The sequence below is a fragment of the Stegastes partitus genome, unplaced genomic scaffold (assembly GCF_000690725.1).
Source record: "Stegastes partitus isolate 25-593 unplaced genomic scaffold, Stegastes_partitus-1.0.2 Scaffold162, whole genome shotgun sequence".
Lineage (NCBI taxonomy): Eukaryota > Metazoa > Chordata > Actinopteri > Pomacentridae > Stegastes > Stegastes partitus.
In genome coordinates, this window is record NW_007577893.1 from 348,155 (window position 1) to 367,768 (window position 19,614).

General features: G+C 41.0%; 1 protein-coding gene across 1 annotated transcript in view; it reads right to left on the reverse strand.

Moving 5' to 3' along the window:
* The window catches only part of ascc3 (activating signal cointegrator 1 complex subunit 3), a 173,791-nt gene extending 167,856 nt beyond the window's left edge, over positions 1-5,935 (reverse strand). Inside the window, exons 1-2 of the mRNA XM_008279522.1 lie at positions 5,849-5,935; positions 5,039-5,182 (exon numbers count right to left, since the gene is read on the reverse strand). Coding sequence (XP_008277744.1) covers positions 5,039-5,128 — 90 coding nt within the window. The 5' untranslated portion in view covers positions 5,129-5,182; positions 5,849-5,935. The remainder of the gene's footprint in view (positions 1-5,038; positions 5,183-5,848) is intronic.
* Between the last annotated feature and the right edge of the window lie 13,679 nt (positions 5,936-19,614).

Consider the following 19,614-nt stretch of genomic DNA (forward strand, 5'->3'; position numbering starts at 1 on the left):
CCATACAGCTGGAGGAGATGACATTGTTCCGGGTGGACAGACAGACAGCTAGCTCTGAACTTTCCCAGAGCCGCTGCAGGAGCAGGACCTGAACATTGTCAGGGACTCCTCACACCTTCTCTATAAACTGTTTTAACTGCTGCCATCAGGCAAACGTTTCCAGAGCACTAAAGGAATGAACCTCCAGACTGATCAACAGCTTCATCCCACAAGCTGTCAGAATGCTGAACTGCTGATCTGGATATGCAAACACTTCTTTATTTAATTATTTTTAGTTATTGGATCCTGGAGAAATCCTCTCTCATCTTGCCTGTACTACTATTGTATGTACAGCAAAATGACAATAAATTTGACTTGATTTGATTTGATGTGAAGCTATCGGCTAGCAGACAGCCAACAGATTTTGTAAGTGTATCAATTCTGTGAGGGGGGCGGTCACAGTTACAAACAGAAGCTCATGGACAGCTCCCAAAAAGCACCTATTTGAAGTACAAATTGCCAAAGGACATAAAGCCAAATAGTAACATCGCTGTACGTATAGCTTCAACCCAACAGATTTTGTATATTTCTGAAAGACCTATAACAAATCTATGAAGGACCTATCATGCATGAAATTTTTTTATGACAAAGAAGCATGTGTTTCAATGATTCCATCATAAAAAAAAATATGTTAAAGGAGTCATTGGAAACTCAAGACTGACATGGCATACATAGTTTTTAAAAGTGTATAGAAACTTTAATTTACGACTGTGGTTTGACTGAGAGTGTGGGCCTTGATAATAAGAAAGTTGCAAATAGCAAACAGGGGGCTGAGCAATGGGCCCATTTTGAAAGGGACCTGCACCAGTCTGCACAGATTCTGCATCATGCAGGTGGGATGCCAGGTAATCTCCTGTGTATAGTATCTATCTACCAGTGTTTGCCCACACGCGGTCAGTCGCCCACAACCTTTACATTTTGTTCTGTTCAACTGGGGCAGTAAGCTCATGATAACTTGTAAGCAACGCATCCTGAATGTGCTCAGTAATAAATGTGTAAGTAAAGCCAACATTAGATCTTTCACATAAAAACAAAATATCAGAACTTTTGACGGTGTCATTGATTTCAGGTAACAAACACTTGACTCATCTGTGAAGATTCTCAGTCATCCAGGTCATGGTTATTCTCGTAGTTTAATCGTAGCAACTGGACTTGCTTGAGTTTCTGGAACCCTTTTCACTTCTCATCCAAGAGACTTCATTAGTTCTGACTGATTAGTTGGGAGTTCCAGATACTTATATCCTACAGAAGCCATAAACACTTGAGTTTCAGTTTTAACCAGGGGTTTGTTACTCTTCCCCCTCGTTATGCGAGTCGTTAGTACTTCCCCTGTTCGTTAAGGTATTTTGTGGGTTGATGTGAATTGGTTTCATCTTCCTGGGGAGAGTTTTTAGGACTGAATTATAAACAGGTGAGAGGTGATGGCCAGACCTCCACCTCTGTTGAGTGATGGTCTTTCCAGTTTGATATAGATGGCTTCTTTCACTCCTCTCTCAAACCATCTGTCCTCCCCGGCCAAAATCTGTACACCGTTGTCTTCAAAAGAGTGTCCTTTGTCCTTAGTGGCAGGGGAAGTACTAACGAATCGCATGTCAAGGGGGAGGAGCAACAAACCCCTAATTGAAACCGAAACTCAGGTGGTAATGGCTCCTTAAGGATATACGTATCTGGAACTCCCAAATAGTCAGTCAGAACTGATGAAGCCTCTTGGATGAGAGATGAAACATCTTCAAGAAACTCAAGCAAGTCCAGTTGCTACAATTAAACTGTGAGAAAAATCCCTTGATTCAATACTTGATTAACTTTATCCTACACATACACTTTTTTAGCACTATTTGTTGGGAAGGTGCTTTTAAAAACTGCATGGTTAAAATAAACTGTTTAAGGATAACGACACCAATATGTCTATCCACTGGATAAAGTGGGATTTGACAGGTTGGGGAGTCCAAAAATGCGGTATTGCAGCGCAGTAGGGAAAATGATGCGAATGTTTGCAAAAACCTGTATTGGCTTTATTCTCAACTGAAAAATAAAGGCTGGATTAACAGGCAAAACACACACATACCAATCTAACATGGCTAACTAACACAGACAAACACAGCAAACTAACAGCCTAAAAAATCGACTCAGACAAGACTTAAGTGAAAACCAAATCTTTATAGACACACAGGTGAGTGAAGTAAGACAGGTGAAACACATGACGATATCAGCTCAGGCGAGGGAAGTAAAACTAACTTCATCAACTACACAAGGAGAAAATATATTTCAAATTAAGACAGGCAAGACAAGATGTAACAATAAGGCAATCTAAATCATCCTTAAATTACACTGTGACAAAACTTTTCTAAAAAGAAATCCATGTGCTATGTAAGGGCTTTGAGAAAAGACACATGGTAACAGCAGCACATGCAGACAACTACATGGGCAGACCCTCAAACACACAAACCCTCACACATGTTACAGTCAAAAAAGTTCCCATATACATTTGTACTCTGACCTACCCCAAAACTCAAGCAGCTTAAGCAATGGTGGTGTACAAGTAAAATTAAGTATTTATCATGTTTTTATGGCTGGAACAAATGTTTATCCAACAAGGTTTATTGTCGCTACTAGCCGGAGTTCCCTTTAAGTTGGGATAACCATCCATCCATTATCAATACACCACTCAATCCTCACGAGGGTCGCAGGGAGCTGGAGCCTATCCCAACTAACTCAGGGTGAAGGCAGGGGACACCCTGGACAGGTCACCAGTCTGTCACAGGGCTACACCCAGAGACAGACAACCAAGCACACTCACATTCACACCTACGGACAATTCAGAATCACCAATTAACCTCAACATGTTTTTGGACTGTAGGAGGAAGCCGGAGAACCCGGAGAGAACCTTCGCTGCACAGGAAGAACATGCAAACACCACGCAGAGAGATTCCAGGTGTCCTCAATGGGACACGAACCGGTGACCCTCTAGCTGCAAGGCAACGGTGCTAACCACTGAGTCACCTTGCAGCCCATTGGGATAGCCAGGAACGTTTATTATAAAAGGCACATAACCTAAAGCTAGCTAGCCATTTTTAAATGTAAATTCTTCTTCTTGGCATGTTTGAATTGTTAAATATTACAAAACTTCACCATCAGTGTAAATTTAACTTAAATTTAACGTACTTTGGCTTAAAAGCCACTTGAAACTCTCACAGATACTCTGAGTCGATGAGTCAACACACATACTCTCATTCAAATGATAACACTGTTGCATGACTGACTCATAGATGTTGAGTGTTAAAGAAGGCAGGGCCAGCAGAGGGTGATTGTACCCTGATTTGCTGAGCATCTCAGTGCTGATGAGAGAGCTATGTAGGCTGTGCATGCGAAAATGATCTGTGGTCTGTGCTACTACCAGTTTGAATTGAATAATTTATTTATTCACCAAAGGTGGCGGAGCTCAGCTCCGGAGGGCTCCAGCCCACTTTAACCCATGTGTCTGTCAAGTTCAACATAAACTAGTTTTGTTATTTCCATCAAATCAAACGTAAGTCATAAAGCACCAGTGAGTGTATTCTACTACCATTGAGCGCCATTGTTGTCCAAAAACTAATAAAAATTCCTCAGTAAGCCACACTGCTGTACCAGGTACAGAACATATAATTTGGTATCCAGTCAATGGCAAAATTCTGGAAGCATACTATTTTTTCTATGCACTGTGAGTAGCGCAGCTATCATAGACACTGGTCATAAAAATAAATAAATGCAAAGCAACAACAAGTGAAGATGCAGCAGCAGGTCAGCTGAAACTTGTTGGGATAAAAAAAAAATACAAAGAGTTATGTATGAAGGTATTCTATGTCTGATGATCAGGGACAAGTTACAGATGATCAAATTCCACCAGAATGCAATGGCATCACAGAGTACCTGTAAGAAACTGAGGAAACATCTGACACTTATCTAGACAGCCCAAAGACACACACTGAGATCTGTATGCAGAATTCAAGGTGAGAGTTTGGGCTGTTACTTTCTATTCCCAAAACATCATAACAATGTTAACATCTTGAAATGTTACTGTTACCATTTCTGAACTGTAGCAATGCTACAAAAGCTAATGAGAGTCTGCTTAGGCTAACATTGCAATAACTCAATCTGTTTTATGCAGCTCTAGTGGTTTTCTTGATTTCCAACCTCAAGGATGAAATTTAATATTACTATAACTTTTAGTGAATGTTAAGTGATGGAACAGACATACAAGTAGAACAAAAAAACATGGTAGTTCTAACTGAACATAAAGATGGAGGATATTTTGATGGCTGACACATTATTGCCCAATCCCAAATATCGGTTAAAGGTCTGATGATAGTATTTCAGCCAATAATTACTGATAATATACATCATTGCTGCAAGAAGACTTAGACTCCCAAACACATACAGAGCGGACAGCAACATGGTGAGAACACAGCGCAGAGAATGAATCAGAACTAAAAGTATATTTAAGTCAACAACAAAGCTTATTTTTCCTGAGTGCAACAAAGTCAACAGTCTTTCAAGGATTCCCCATATTTAAATGGCTGCCCCCTCTGCATCCACAGCCAGGTTGTGTTGCCCAGACATTAGGAGCCCATTATACTGACAGTTAATTGTTTTGAACAACCAATTAACTCTAATTACATGTAACAGTTGGGCCAAATTAGTTATGGCTCCTAAAATCTTTTTGAATTTTTGTAAACTTTGAGGCCAACCAGTCCCTGATCTGTCAACCATAAATGCTCAGCTGAGTCTGTCCACATCAGTAGCAGATGAAGAAGGCCTTTATAAGCCATGGAGCTTAACCTGGAATCATTTCTACAGTGTATGAAGTGATGTAACTGTTTTTTGTAGCCTATATGAGCTTGTCAGTGAAGTGATATCAGTGCATCATCATTTCATGTTGTTTTACTTTGATTTTTGTCAATACATACTACACTTTATGAATTTCAATGTTTTATTATGACAACAACTCACGAACTGGCCTCACCTTCAGATCATCAAGATGTTCAGTAAAGTCCTCCTTCTTGCTGACATTGGAGAAGGAACGCAGCGCACCTGTCAGCCTTGGAGGAGACATGGTTTTCTGCTACCTTCCTCTTGGTTCTACAGTTCTTCAGTCTTCTGTGACAGACTGACAGGCAGACACAAACAGTACAATTAACTTTCATCACAGTTTCTGCAATGTACACATTATTAATGGTGCAGCTCGTCTTAAATACAGGCTGAACTCCGTTTAGAAAACATGTTAGTTTAAAGCTGCTTTTCTAAACGAGAATTACTCAGATAAGGTAGGGCTTTATTGTCAATTTAGAGTCATCGTTAGGAACCTCCGACAATAGCATAACAGCATAATCTGTACCTACGATAGAACAACATAACTGGGACATCTGCGATAAATTTATGTGGCTATGAGGAGTGCTTGATGAATAGAGTGAATGCCGAACTGGAGACGACCTTTTTCGATTCTCCTAAAATCAGAATGACTCCTATAACCAAATATATTGATGATATGGAATCAACGTTATTCTCTAAACGGAGCCAGAGCGCATGTGCTATATCAAACTTTCATTACTGTACAGTTATTAAAGTCCCCCCTTCTCTTTTCCAAACTTTAAACACAACAAAATGAAAACCAGACTCACAGACGTGTGTCTGTGTTGCTAGCTAAACTGAAGTTGTCAGCCTGGCTGCCACACGCCGTATCAGCTTTGGCTCTGTAAACAGTCTCAATATATATTTAGTGACAAATTAACCGTCTATTATTTATAAAATACAATTCACATATTAACTGCTATACCTTCTAACAACACCGTCAGGAACGGAAAGTTATACGCGTGTAAGTGGAATACCGGCAGATGTCAACAGAGCTTCCGTGTACGCTCGGAACTCTGGGTATTGTAGTTTAAATGACAAACACCCAACACAAGGACGAGCTGCAAAGACTACATTACCCATTTAAACTTGGGTGTGACGCGTCACAAAAGGTCTGCTTTTAACGCTGACCGGTGCACACCGAAACAACTGCAGGCGAAGTCAAAGCCTGACAAGTTGTTCGAATTGACCATCGTCACCTTGGCTCCTTGTCCGTTCTTCACCTACAAGACTAACTTGAATCAAGCGCCCCAGCATTAAATCTGTCTCATAAACATCGTTGTTAATACGTGTGTTTTGAAGACGCTGTACTTGTTCTTTTTAAGCTAAGAGTGTAAGAATCAGCTTTAAGATCAGAATCAGCTTTAATGGCCAAGAAAGTAACAACATACAAAGAATTTGGTTTCGGCTGCTGGCGTCACCCTAGGAATGAGCAGGAATAACAGAAATAGGAAAATAAAAAAATAAAGTAAAATAACTACAGAAAGAAAAGAAAAAAAATAAAATAATAATGATAAATAAAATAAGATATCAAATATATATACAAGAATTTATACATCTGAGCAGAAAATATACATGTACATTGGTTCAAAATTCCTAGGGAGCGCATTGCCAAGGCTCCCATCTGTGGCGGCATCTTGCTCAACTTATTTTCCTTCCTGGCTTGGTCGCCGCAACGGTGCTACTTTTTGCTCCGATGATGTTTTTATATTATTCTTCATATTTTGTACAGACTATATACTGCTCCTCGGCGGTAAAGTGAGCTGCTCTGCAGCCAGACTTATCCATAATCTTGATTGGTCAGATGCCGATAACGCTGCCCATTTTATGTGCATGCGCTCATACTCAGATCAGGCAACCCTGGGTTGACTTACCGAGTTGATAACCCGGTTATCCTGGGTGCGATTGTTAGGGTTAGTCAAGCTGGATCTCTGAAAGATATTCTGAGTATGTTGATCTCGCTTTGTAGTGAAGGCCCCAGGTCTTGTTGGCTGGCATGTATGACACTGGTGGGTAGCTTGTCTCGTAGAAGTCCATCTTCCGATTGGCTAAGTGAAAAAGGTAGACAAGCAATAGTGCAGGGATTTATATAGTGGACCGCAATGCATAGTTGCTATCCCTTGACTGGGCGGTGAGTGAGATGAATGAGTCTCAATCTGCTGAGGCAGAGTCTCCATGGGTTAACCAAAAGCAAATCCCATTAAAGGGTGGAGCGAAATTGAATACGAAATAGAAACAACAGCCATTGTCTGATGTGAACCACGTATCTCTAAAACATCAGCTTTTCATGAGTTCAAAAAACAGCAATGTTTTCATCTTTGTAACAATGCATTTTCCAGCTAATCTTCAAAGTTTTGTAATACTTTAACTTAAGAAATAAGGTGATTTTCTCAATCTATTAATGAAAACGTGATCCTTTAGTCTATTACCAACATTCATTATTACCACATTTGTACTAATAATTATCACACTGGCACATCAGTGTAATGCTCCACTAATCACAGGGTTCCTCATAAGATCCCCACTTCTTCTTGTTCACATGCTCAACTGTCTTTGGGTAAGACACTGATTTTGCTCTAAATGATCAGCACGTTGCATGGTAGCTCACTGGCATCAGTGTGTAAATGTGTGTGTAGATGATCCAGTGTAGCACATAGCAAAACAGAAGTAACAAACATGGTAACATAAGTCAGTGGTTTTGATGAACTGAAAGAAAACCTTTGCATGCTGTATAAAGCAGCTGTAGACAATTCATTTAATTAAGTTCAACTGTTTTAGCATCACTTCCTGTTTTAATCGCATCAAGTATTATCTATTTTGTTTTTTAAAGCATCCACTGGCACCACTGGATGTCTGCTGCATGTATTTTGTTTTACAACTTACAATTTACAACCTAACTAACCCTAACCCTACATTTATATATTCTTTTATCCAAAGCGACGTACATCTGAGATGAGATACACATTCATACACCAATGGTGACAGAGCTGTCGTGCAAGGTGTCTGCCACTGGGAGCAACTTGGGGTTCAGTGTCTTGCCCAAGGACACTTCAGCTGTGGCGGGACAGGGGATCGAATCGCCAGCCTTGTGATTCGACCACCTGAGCCACAGCCATCTGTTTTCTCTTGTTGACAGACTCATCAGGTTGCTGCTAGGCAATGTATTCCCCGCAAAATACAAACAGCTCACTTTGTGTTGCTTCATCTGAATGGACTTTCCATCTGTGCACCAAGCATTGAGAACCAATATACCACACAGATGGACAAAGCCTGTTTCAAAGTAAACTGTTGGAGTGCTGTGGAGCCTCAAAAGGTCATGGTGGGGAGTTTTTTTCTGCATTTGTATTGCCTGAATATATTTTATTTTACCTCAGAATAAATTTTGCATTTCTTCTGAGCCACAGTTGATGTTCTGTGAGATACGACAGATAGGACAAGTGATGTGATACTTTATATAGTGCGTGTTGTGCTCCTTACTTAATTTGCTTGGCTGATCTCTGACGGCATCCAGCTGCTGCATCCAGCAGCGCCAATGCAACACGCAGCCAGCACAACTATCACTGCACACTTATCACTTCATGCAGTCAGTACTGCACACATTGAAAACTAAGATGTCCCCGCTAGAATCATAAGAATCAAAGCATAGCCGTAAGTACAGCCACAGTCACTGTTGTCACCCCCAGACTGCAGTCATAATCTAAACTACAGTCTGTCTCAATCTGCCTCAGCAACAGTCAGTGAAAGTGAAGTCCTTTAGATATGTATCTTTTTGCAAAGGTGCAGACTTCTGGGCAGATGGAGCTGAGGATTCACTGACTCTCACAGTGGTTACAGCCATACTACTGCATAATACGCGATACTGTGTCATAATACAGCTAAACCATTCTATACGGATAGGAGGAGATATAAATGTTAATGCCAGTGTAAATACAAGTTTTGCAAGGAATGCAAAACTTGTTGAAACCTTATTGCAAAAATAGTCTCGAAAAAAAAAAAGAAAATTCCATTGTGACCTTTGAGAGTGCTGCTCAATGTGCGCCCACAAAATTAGGACCCTGGCTCTCAATGTTTAACAGGAAGACTGTTGTAATTTTTTCTGAGCTCCAAAGTGATGAACTCCATTGACTATAATAGCTCCATTGCCTTTTCTCCAACCCCACCATCAGGACAACCTTTAACATTTTAGCCTCACTGGTGTATCTTTAAGAACAGTAAATTAGTTAGTAGATTGTGTTTACTTTAACTATATCTCCATACTCGTACATATAATGATCACTGCAGATTCTAGGGACTGTCAGTAGAGCTTCAGTCTTGTCTTCTGTTTTTATTATGTCTTTAGTTTTAGTCATCTGAAAAGTTAATATTTTTCTATGGAAATAACAGAAATGAAGCATGTTTAAGACTCCTGCTGCATATCCATTGTATTTTCCCACACACACAGTGATGGTAAAAGCAGCTTGTCATGTGCATTCAATCAGACAACCTCATTGTAATTCATAACTCACCTGCTGTAACTTTAACGTATGAAGAAGGAATATCTTCCACTCTTTCATCTCTATCGCTTTATTACCCCTCTGCCACCCCCATGCACGAGTGGTGTCCACTAATATCTGGCCACGCTGCAGTAAGAATGATTCACCGACATTTTCTCTCCTTCTCTCCATCTGCCTCTCTCTCTTTCTGTATTACTGACAAACACGCACAAAAAACACAACAAAAACAACACACACTCACACATGCACACACACTGTCCCTGAGACCACACCAAAGGGCAGGGCTTGTAAAATACAATGCATCAGTTTGAGTTTTATTTATGTGAAAATCTCATGTTTGACTTGTCATCCCTGATATTGTTGTATCCAACATAAACCACGTTCAAAGTTAATATTCTGTGGATGACATTACCACGGGCAAAGACAAAGAAATATGAACCAAACTGCAAAACAAAAAGACATCAGATCTATGTAGCAAACAGATGTCATGTGTGCAGGCTCAACAATTAGTTAACAAATAGACATAATTCTGTTTTAAATGCCGATGAGATTTATTCTGCATTAGGTTTTGGTATAATATATTTGCATGTTATGATGCTGACAATTTTTCATACTTAATAATTCTATTTTATTTTGCAATTATGCAAATACACGTCTAATCAGGAGTCTAAATTAAATTTGTCATTAGTGACTATAGCATACTTTGTCTAAAGACTGTTGTATTTTGAACTGTAAGAAAATGTTATTTTTCTATATATATTTTTTTTTATTATTATTTGTATCGAAAGATCATTTGTTTTCCTACAGAGAGCAGGATCAAACCTTACAGTGGTGCTATCTCTTGGTACACCACTGATTTGTCACCTCAAAATGCTCTCATTTGTTAGTGACCTTTCAATATTCATCCAGTGAGCTGATATTTCATAATGTAGCCTGAATGTGACCTGTTATTAAAAATGGTGGTTCATTGTGGGTTTTTTTCAGAATTGTGTACCACCACTTAAATGTCATGAAAAATGTCAGCATGAAGTCTCAAATTCTTGAGTCTCATTTATGAAGATAAAATACATTATACATTGTGCTGTAAATGGACTGCCCTTGCATAAGGATTTTCTACTGAGCAGGACAAAGTGCTTTACAAAGCCTTTCATTCATTTAATCACCACATACCAGTGGTGGCAAAGCAAGGTCCTTGTCATACCATCATGAGCAATTTGAGTTGAGTTTAACGCTTGCACAGGCAGCATTTTTTATTTATTTTTTTGTCGTCACTATACAAAACTTCCATAAAAATGTTTGAGCATATTGTATTTGAAGTGGTCTGAGTAGAAACTAGACTTCTGCACCTCTTCCTGGATCTGTTGTCAGACTGTAAAAAAATGTAGCCCATGTCTGGAAATTTTTGCCAATCACAAGTCTTTTGAGACCAGACCAGACCAGATCAGAAGAGAGAGTATAAACAACAATATCTGCATAATATAGTGCTTAATGGGTTAAGCACAGTTTCCTAAGAAGAGTCAGGTTTGAGCCCCATATGAAGTTAAAAAAGAATGCAGATATTTGGCTTAAGTGATGTGTTGTGCAGAAAAGACTAAGGATCTACAACTATTCTAGTGGCTTTATGTGGCTGGAGCCTGTCCCAGCTGACTCAGGGTGAAGGCAGGGGACACACTGAACAGGTCACCAGTCTATCACAGGGCTACACTTAGAGACAGACAACCAAGCACACTCACATTCACACCTATGGACAATTTAGAATCAGCAATTAACCTCAAAATGTTTTTGAACTATGGGACATAGCCGGAGAACCCGGAGAAAACCCACGGTGCACGGGGAGAACATGCAAACTCCACGCAGAGAGAGCCTGGGCGTCCCAAATCGGGACGCAAACTGGGAATCTTCTAGCTGTGAGGCGACAGTGCTAACCACCGAGCCCTTGGTTTGAACATGTAACGCTGAATTACTCCAGTATTACAACCTGCCATCATGTCGCATAGTGTAGTCATACCGTGTTTGGCCATAGTTGTAGGTTAGGCTAGCTGGTGTGCTCGAGCTGCAGCAAATGGTGTAGGGTTGGTTGGAAAGAGAGGTGGGGACTTCATAGATCTGCACTTTCTAGTAGGCTTGTAAAAAATATCAATACCTCAATACTAAATTGATACTAAAGCTCCTATCGAGCAGCAATATTCAGTTCCCATAGTACCGATACTTTTCTGTCTCTCACGGCCTCCTTCAGTTGACCACGATACTCGTGTTCCATCCAGAGTCAGTGGTGCTGCTGTGCACAGCAGCCTGATGGAAATCAATAGAAGAAGAAGCTACAGCTTGGAAGGAAACAGCACTGTCTGGCCAGACCAGAAAAACTTTGCAGGCTAAAATGGCAACAGTGAATTCACTGCCTGTTTCAGCTGAAAATTAAAAAGACAAAAGTGCAGTCTGGAAATACTTTGGGTACATGACCAACGAGTTGGGAGAGGTGACAAACTTTGATTGGCCCTTATCAAGCAGTGTTTCAAGGTGACAGTCACCAAGTCAAGTAACCCGACATCTGAAAGACAGACACACCAGACTCTACGAAGAAATGTAACAGGCTTGTAAATAATAAAAATACTGTACTACTAAACCTACATCCGGTTGCACCAACAAATTAGTGCTTATTTAGGTAAAGAAAAAATCTACGCTAGCGATAAGCTAAAGCTAATGGCTTGCTGCTGTAGCCACATATATATTGACCTCCATAGCAGCTCTTTTTAGCAAAGCGTGTTTTCCCCCATTGTACACGTAAAACGTAGTGTTATTATTACCACTATGTGGCTTTTAGCAAGCACACACAGAAAACATAAAATTGGACAACATGGACTGATAAATTGTTTCATCCCACATTAAATGTAAAAGTTGACTTCCACCACAAACGCACTTAACATTTTCTACGTGAGTTCATTTTAAACCCAGGATAAAAAGGGGAATAAGCTAAAGTTGTTGCTGCAATCAGGGGTTTTAGTTTAATGTGACATCATGATTTGTAATTTTGTAAACATTGTTTTTCTTCTAGTGCCAAACTGAGGCTGAAGAAGACCAACTATCCACAAGCAAAAATCAATCATTGCAGCCTACATTACCTGCTTTATTTTATCAGCAATGCTGCACTTTTACAGAAGCATCTTGACAAAAGGAGTGTTATTTGTTATATTCTACCTCAAGAATGTTCAATAAAAAGGTGATTTTTTTTCTCTCAGTGGTATTGAAATCCTTATCAAGCATTGAGTTTTTTTCCCAGTGTTGAAATTGAGTTTAAAATTTTAGAATCATGACAACACTACTCTCTAGAGCTAGCAAAGAAAGGGCTTCTAAATATGTAACATAGATACACAGAAGTTAGGGTTTAGGGGTTAAATCAATGATCAGAGAAAGACTTCAGAGAGACTATGTTGACAGAGTAGGAGATGCCACTTATTCAAATTAAACCAGTTCAGTAGCACAAATACTGAAAGGTTACCTAAGCAGCCTCCACTAGGTACACATTTCATATCTTTCTCTGTCGAACCTGAACAGAGGTTGCAGTCATTTGAAAAAGCAGTTGGTTGTCGAGAATAAAAAAGGTTCAGACAGCAATACTGGAGGCCAATCAATCAGCCTGTTGCAAACAGGCTTGTCTTGTATAGGCACTGCACTAGTCACAATATTAATTTAGTAACCTGGTAAACCACGCAGAAAGTCAGCATAGTGATGCTGGCTTGCTCAGCTGCACAAAAACTTATTGAAAATAATGACCTTCCTACTTTTAGTTCAAAAAGCATCCTGCCAATGGTGAACTGAAAAACATTAAAGGTTGTCCTGGAGTGGTCCTGGAGTGGTCCTAGTGGAAGTAATGGGGTCATTAAAATCTGGCTGCAGATTGTGCCTGCAGTTTTCTCCAAAACAAAATGTTCAGCTTTTGCTTGTCATTAGTGCCTTTTGTAAAGGAATGTTACACCTTGTCATTGGATTTATTTGTCAAAATGCAACTTGGGATTTGAAATAAACCTGTTGACCAAGGGTTTTATGTGCACATAAGTGTGGCCTTTCCTCTTTTTTGTGGTTAAAATCAAAGAAATTGTTATTTTGTGACAGTTGATAATTTCTTTAACTGATGATTGAATTGGGAGAGTTTCATGCTGAGCCAAGTCACGAAGCTGCTTCAGCTGTATGTACCACTGTATACACTGTATACCTGAATGGGACTTTCACTTCAGGAACCAGCTCATTCCACTTTGCAACTCTGGTAAAGCTTTTAGCTGAATAAAATTGCTGTTTTAGCCTTATGGTGGTACTTGATAAAAACTGAGAAAGTACACTAAAATATCCTCTAAATTTTATTACCAAAGAATGTCAGTCAGCTGTACATTCCTGGTTATTCTGTGTTGCCATCAGAGCTAAACTGGTGTGCTCAACAGCATGAACAGGTTTAAAAGAAGTGTGAATATAAAATTGTGTCTATTTCCAGGTGTAAAATATCCAGTGGTGTGTGTTATTCACAGTCCTACCTACTGTACAGTCCTATTATTTCTCTCTATCCCACAGACACAAAGCACTCTGCACAAGGTATGCAGGATAGCTATGTGGGCACATTAAAGGAGACTAGATTCAACAGAGTCTAACTGTGAAACACTTCTGGCTCTCAACGGAAACAATAAAAGAGCTCCTTGGTATCTCCTGTGGCATACGGGGGCCATTTGTTTTTGTCAGAAGGCTTCTCAACACCCTGCTAATATGCTTCCAGGATGCTGCTACTGGCTTTTCCCTCAAGGCAGAAATCCATCCTAATTATTCACATTTTGAAGTGAGCTCCATGGTGAAGACCTTCTCCCACAGTGCATCCGCCGTCACATACATCTTAATAACTCACCTCCCTGAAAGCTGCAGCACAATCTGCTGCACACTCCCAACAACTCTTTGTCTAGCAAGTACAGTATGTGTACTGTCCATTTATCCGTATGTGTGCATACATGCATGCATTACATATCTGAGAAAGAGTTTATATATGCAAAATGATGGCTGAACTGTGATCATTTTTGTGTGTGGCCAAAAAGGTATGACAGGTGGTGCAAGTTACAATTCATTCTGGGCTTTTCACATGCTTACATTGTGTTTTCACGCGTAGATATTTTCACTTACATGTGCCCATAACTTTTTAACACATTTCAGTACATGTGTTACTTTTATATGCTACTTCACATTCCTATATTTTCCTACATGTAGGCTTTACTTTTACAATAATACATTTTCATTTTCCAGATATACACTTGTCTCAAATCATTTCGTGATGTACACTGCACATTTACATTGTAAACCAAGATTAAAAGTACCTACCAAGTATTGTGTATGTCCGCCTTGTGCCATAAAATGAGTCCTCAGACTTCAGGCCATGGACACAGGATTTATGAGTGTTTCCATTGGTGTCTAGCACTCAGAGGTTAGCAGCAGATTCTTGAGTTCCATGGGTTGTAGGGTGGAGCCTCTGTATATTGGGCTTGTTCTGGTCCATCCTGAAGACATTTCATCAGATTGAGATCAAGGGAATTTGGAGGCCCAGTCAATGCTTTCAAGCAGTGATGAATTAAATCGTTTTGCTGGAACATTTTCAGACACGGAGGCAACCACTGTCATTAAAATAGATAATCCATGAGGGAAACAAAAGGAGCAGGACTGCTTTACTACGCGATTAAAATGTCTGGGAAAAAAATGAAATTTTCCGTGTTATAGTTTGCTAGCTCATAAGTTGCTGATGTTGTTTCCCTGTAGTAAAGGGGATTTTGAAAACAGTATCAGGCAGCTGGTGAAAGGAGAGGAGAAAGCCCTCTGAGATAAGCAACCAATAGCAGGGTCACACTGGCAGGTCAGATTTGGTGCCCAACAATGTTAAGTTGGATGATACTTTCAACATAGCATCCACATGAATGCAAGGACCCAAGGATTCCCAGACGAAGAATGCATTGCCACAACAGATCAGTTGATCAGTACTGTACATTTTACCTTTCAGTGGTCCTAATGTTGTGGCTACTGATATTTTAATGTTATGAATTTTTTGGCCTTTTTGACTTTATTGTAGAGGTAAGTGGAGGGAGACAGGAAACGTGGGGAGAGGGGTAGGGGAAGGACATGCAGAAAATGCGACATGGGTCGGACTACACTTTATCTATCAAGAATAAATCACAGTGTCACAATCATTTCATGAGAAATGGTAAAAAATAAAATAAAATAAAATTAGATTCCAACTTCATAGGCAACAGTGTGTTTGTGGGCTAACAAGACCAGGGGCCTCATGAACAAAGACTTGGATTTCACACTGCAACCTGGCATGCACTTCAATCCAGAAAACTCTGTACGCACAAAAAAATTCAGATAAATGAAATTGAGTGTATGCCTGAATCCACGCACATTTCCTTTGTACATCCCACTCAGCGTGGAATTGACCACACGTGTTGGAGTACCAGACTCCTCCCTTTCCACGCTGCCATTTGAATATGCAAATGAGTATAAACAGGGCCTGCAGGTGGGATTCCCCTCTCTGCATGATCAGATAACACGAACAAGCCACGAGTAAGAAAGGTAAGAAGAGGAACTTCACAGAATGTGAGTTGGAGACGCTCATCAACAAAGTCGAGGCCCGGAAAAATATTCTTTTTGGCACGCTGTCCTCTGGCATCAGCAACAAATGCAAGAGGATTGAGTGGGAGAGTGTGTGTGAAGCAGTGAATGCTGTAGGGTCAGAGCAGCGCACATTCACAGAGGTAAAAAAAAAAAAGTGGTCGGACATCAAGGTGGACGTCAAGAGGAGGACTCTGGCACCGTGCTGTGTGGCAGCCTGTTGCAGCAGCTCCCGACAGCCCGCTTATCTTCGTTATTTCGTCGGTGGGGGGGGGGTTTGTGTTGTTAGTATTCTGCTTTTACGCTGTGTGGTGCACTTGGAATACAAAAAAATTCAGGTGGTTTCATGAGACTTAGTCCCCCCCCCCCATGTTGCCCCTCACGATGTGGGGCCAGAGTCACATCACAGCTTGCATTGTTTACACGCAAGAACAGCCGATTGCCCTGAGGCAACCCGGCCTCAATGCCAGAGAGAAGCCATCAATCCCTGGGACAATTAGGAAGCAATGCTGTGGCTGCAGAGCAGGGGTTAAAGTTAGGATGAAGAAGAGGAGGTTTAAGCCTTGCATTCCTGCAATTGTCACGGGAATGTGAGATCCCTGGCAAATAGGATGGACGAACTGGAAACGCTCACCAGGAGCCAGAGTGAGTACAAGGAGACCAGTAACGTGTTTTACGAAGACTGGGCTCCATGATATGATCCCAGACTCCACTGTGATTCTCCTCGGCTTCCACACAGTCCGTGCGGACAGAGACACCACAAATGTCAAGAAGAAGGGGGGGTGGGAGAGGTGTCGCCCCCGGTACTGTCACCCTGGACACGTCACTGTTAAAGAACGTGTCTGCAGTCCAGACATCAAGCTTCTTGCCATCGGCCTTCGTCCTTATTATCTGCCACGGGAATTCACCAATGTTGTTGCCGTTGCTGTCTACATTCCTCCGTCTGGGAACGCAGAAATGGTGTGCGACGTCATCCACGCCATAACTGCGGGACTTCAGCCCAAACACCCTGGAGCCTTCATATTCATCACTGGGGATTGTAATCATGCTTTTCTCTCCTCCAGCTTCCAAATAAGACTTTGGACTTGCTGTATGCCAATGCTACAGGTGCACTGCCCTGCCCCCACTCGGCTTGCTCTCCCCATCATACAAACCTGTTGTGCAGCCAGTCACAGTGAGAACAGCAAGGAAGTGGTCTCCTGAGGCCATGGAGGCACTGAAAGTAGCACTGAAGGCCACCAACTGTTTGAACCTCATGGTGAGGACATTGATGGAATTGTGGACTGTGTCTCTGAGTACATTGGGTTTTGCATGGACAACACCATCTCCACGAAAGTGATCCACTACTACCTGAACAACAAACCCTGGGTAACCAGTGACTTGAAGGCTCTCCTCAACAAAAAGAAGAGTGCTTTCAGATCACAATGTGGCAAACGTTTTTAGGTCTGTAGAGCAGCACACCCCCAATCTGGTCCAGGCATCACCACTGGCCCTTCAGCATGTGAATTGTCCTCTCAACGACTGATCGAATGTGTGAATGGGCATCATTGTACCACCGCTCTGGTCAGTCTGGGGGTTGGTGAGAGGGGTCATCAGCCAGGTTTTCAGTGGGTAACCACGGTCACCCGGGGTCAATTAAACAGAGTCAACATCGAAGTATATTTTGTACAAGATGAGTTTTGCATTTTGTAATTTGACACACCACTAACATGGATCACACACTATTGTGAGTGAATGTGAAACTTTAAACTTTACGCACATGTTTTTTGACACAAGTACTACACACAGAGACAATAATGGAATTGTTGGACAACTCTGACTGTGTAGTTTAAGCAGCAAAACAGCAGATCACTAATTTTAACCACTGACGAGTAATTATGCTGTGAAAACAGAATGATACTCTCGGGCGCACATGCTTAATGCATGTCAGGGGGATTCATTTTAGGAAAATTAAATGAGTTACTCACCAAGAAGCCACCCATCCCGCACCGTGCCAGCTTGTAGCCTGTCCCAACCATGCTGTTGGTCAGAATGAATGAGTCGTGTGTTGATCCAGGCCACCTTGTAACAATGTTACTGAAATGCATTTGCGAATCACAGATGATCTGTACACTGATTGAATGAAAATGCTTCCTGCTGACAAAAACAAATCCATCTTGTGATGGTGCCTTTATAGCAATGTGTGTGCAGTTGATCGCACCGATTACATTAGGAAAACCGTCTCTCACTGCAAATTTCGCTTTTATGTTGGCCTGTTCAACTGCAGTGTATAGGAATTTGATATATCTGGCCTACATTTGGATATTTCTATCCCACACAGCTGGCATGGCTCGACTGAGTGTCGACTGCCACAGTCCCGATTGGTCGGCCAGCTCCCTCTGAAATGCCCCTGTGGCCAGGAAGCCCAGTGTGGTCTGCACCTGTATGGGCACAGGTAGGGCATGGCTCCTGGCCATGTTGCACTCCAAAAATGACCACAACTCTGTGCACAGTTCCAAGGATTGCCCTTGGGAACCTAAAGCGGCTGATGAGCCAGTCATCATCATGAGCCAAAAAATTCTCTTGGCCTCTGGAAACCCGTTCTCTTCGCACTACTCCATTGGCAATATCCTCCAACAGTTCCAAAGCTACTATTGTTGTTAATGGTATCTTCTGCACCATTTTGCGCATACTTTTATATCCATTCATCTGATTGCAAACACCTGGGTGTGTTAATTGTTCATCTGTATATCTCTGATGTGCATATCACTTTGAGAAATGACCTTTTTTCTCATTATTAACAGTTCCCCAGCATCACCTCTTAGTGTTGCCAACGGCTCACAAGCAATAGAAACGTGCGTACGCCAGTCAAGAAGTTAGTGTGGAGGACTGCACATTTCCACGATCATTTCACTCTCGATACATCCGAACATCAGCGTGGAAAAGTGTGTACGCCATTTTTTTGTGCGTATGCAGCCTTTGTACATGAGGCCCCACGTCCCTATCTAAATGAGTGTGGGAAAAGCTATGATTGCAATTTCAATGTTGACCAGGAAATGACAACTGCACAGATAAAATCACTGGTCAGATTTAAAGGAAACACCTTGGAAGGTTTGGCAACTTTACTACATGATAAGATTTAAAAAGTGTTTGTCCCACATGTTTTACTGCTTCTACGCGTGCAGACAGTTTCACCATGTCCTTTCACTGTGTCCTTTCATCAGTGCAGTAACATGATTGGCTTGATTTATCACAGGTCAGCTGTTGCAATACAGATGGTTGATATGTAGGGGAAATGGTCTGGATTTTTTTTTACAACTGTCTTTGACATCGTGTAATTTGTCCGTAGATTTCTATTTAGGAATGGAAGAATGATCAGTCTGTAATCTCCCTTTGGTTGAAGTCCATGACAGTTAGCACTCTTTGGTCTTTAAGTACCTCTTCAAAGCTGGGAGACGTATTTGATACACTATCAATTTTATTTTTTCTCTAACTGGTATTTTTATTCAGAAATTTTCCACAATACACTATGAAATGTTAACATGCCTTAGTCTATCTATCTATCTATCTATCTATCTATCTATCTATCTAT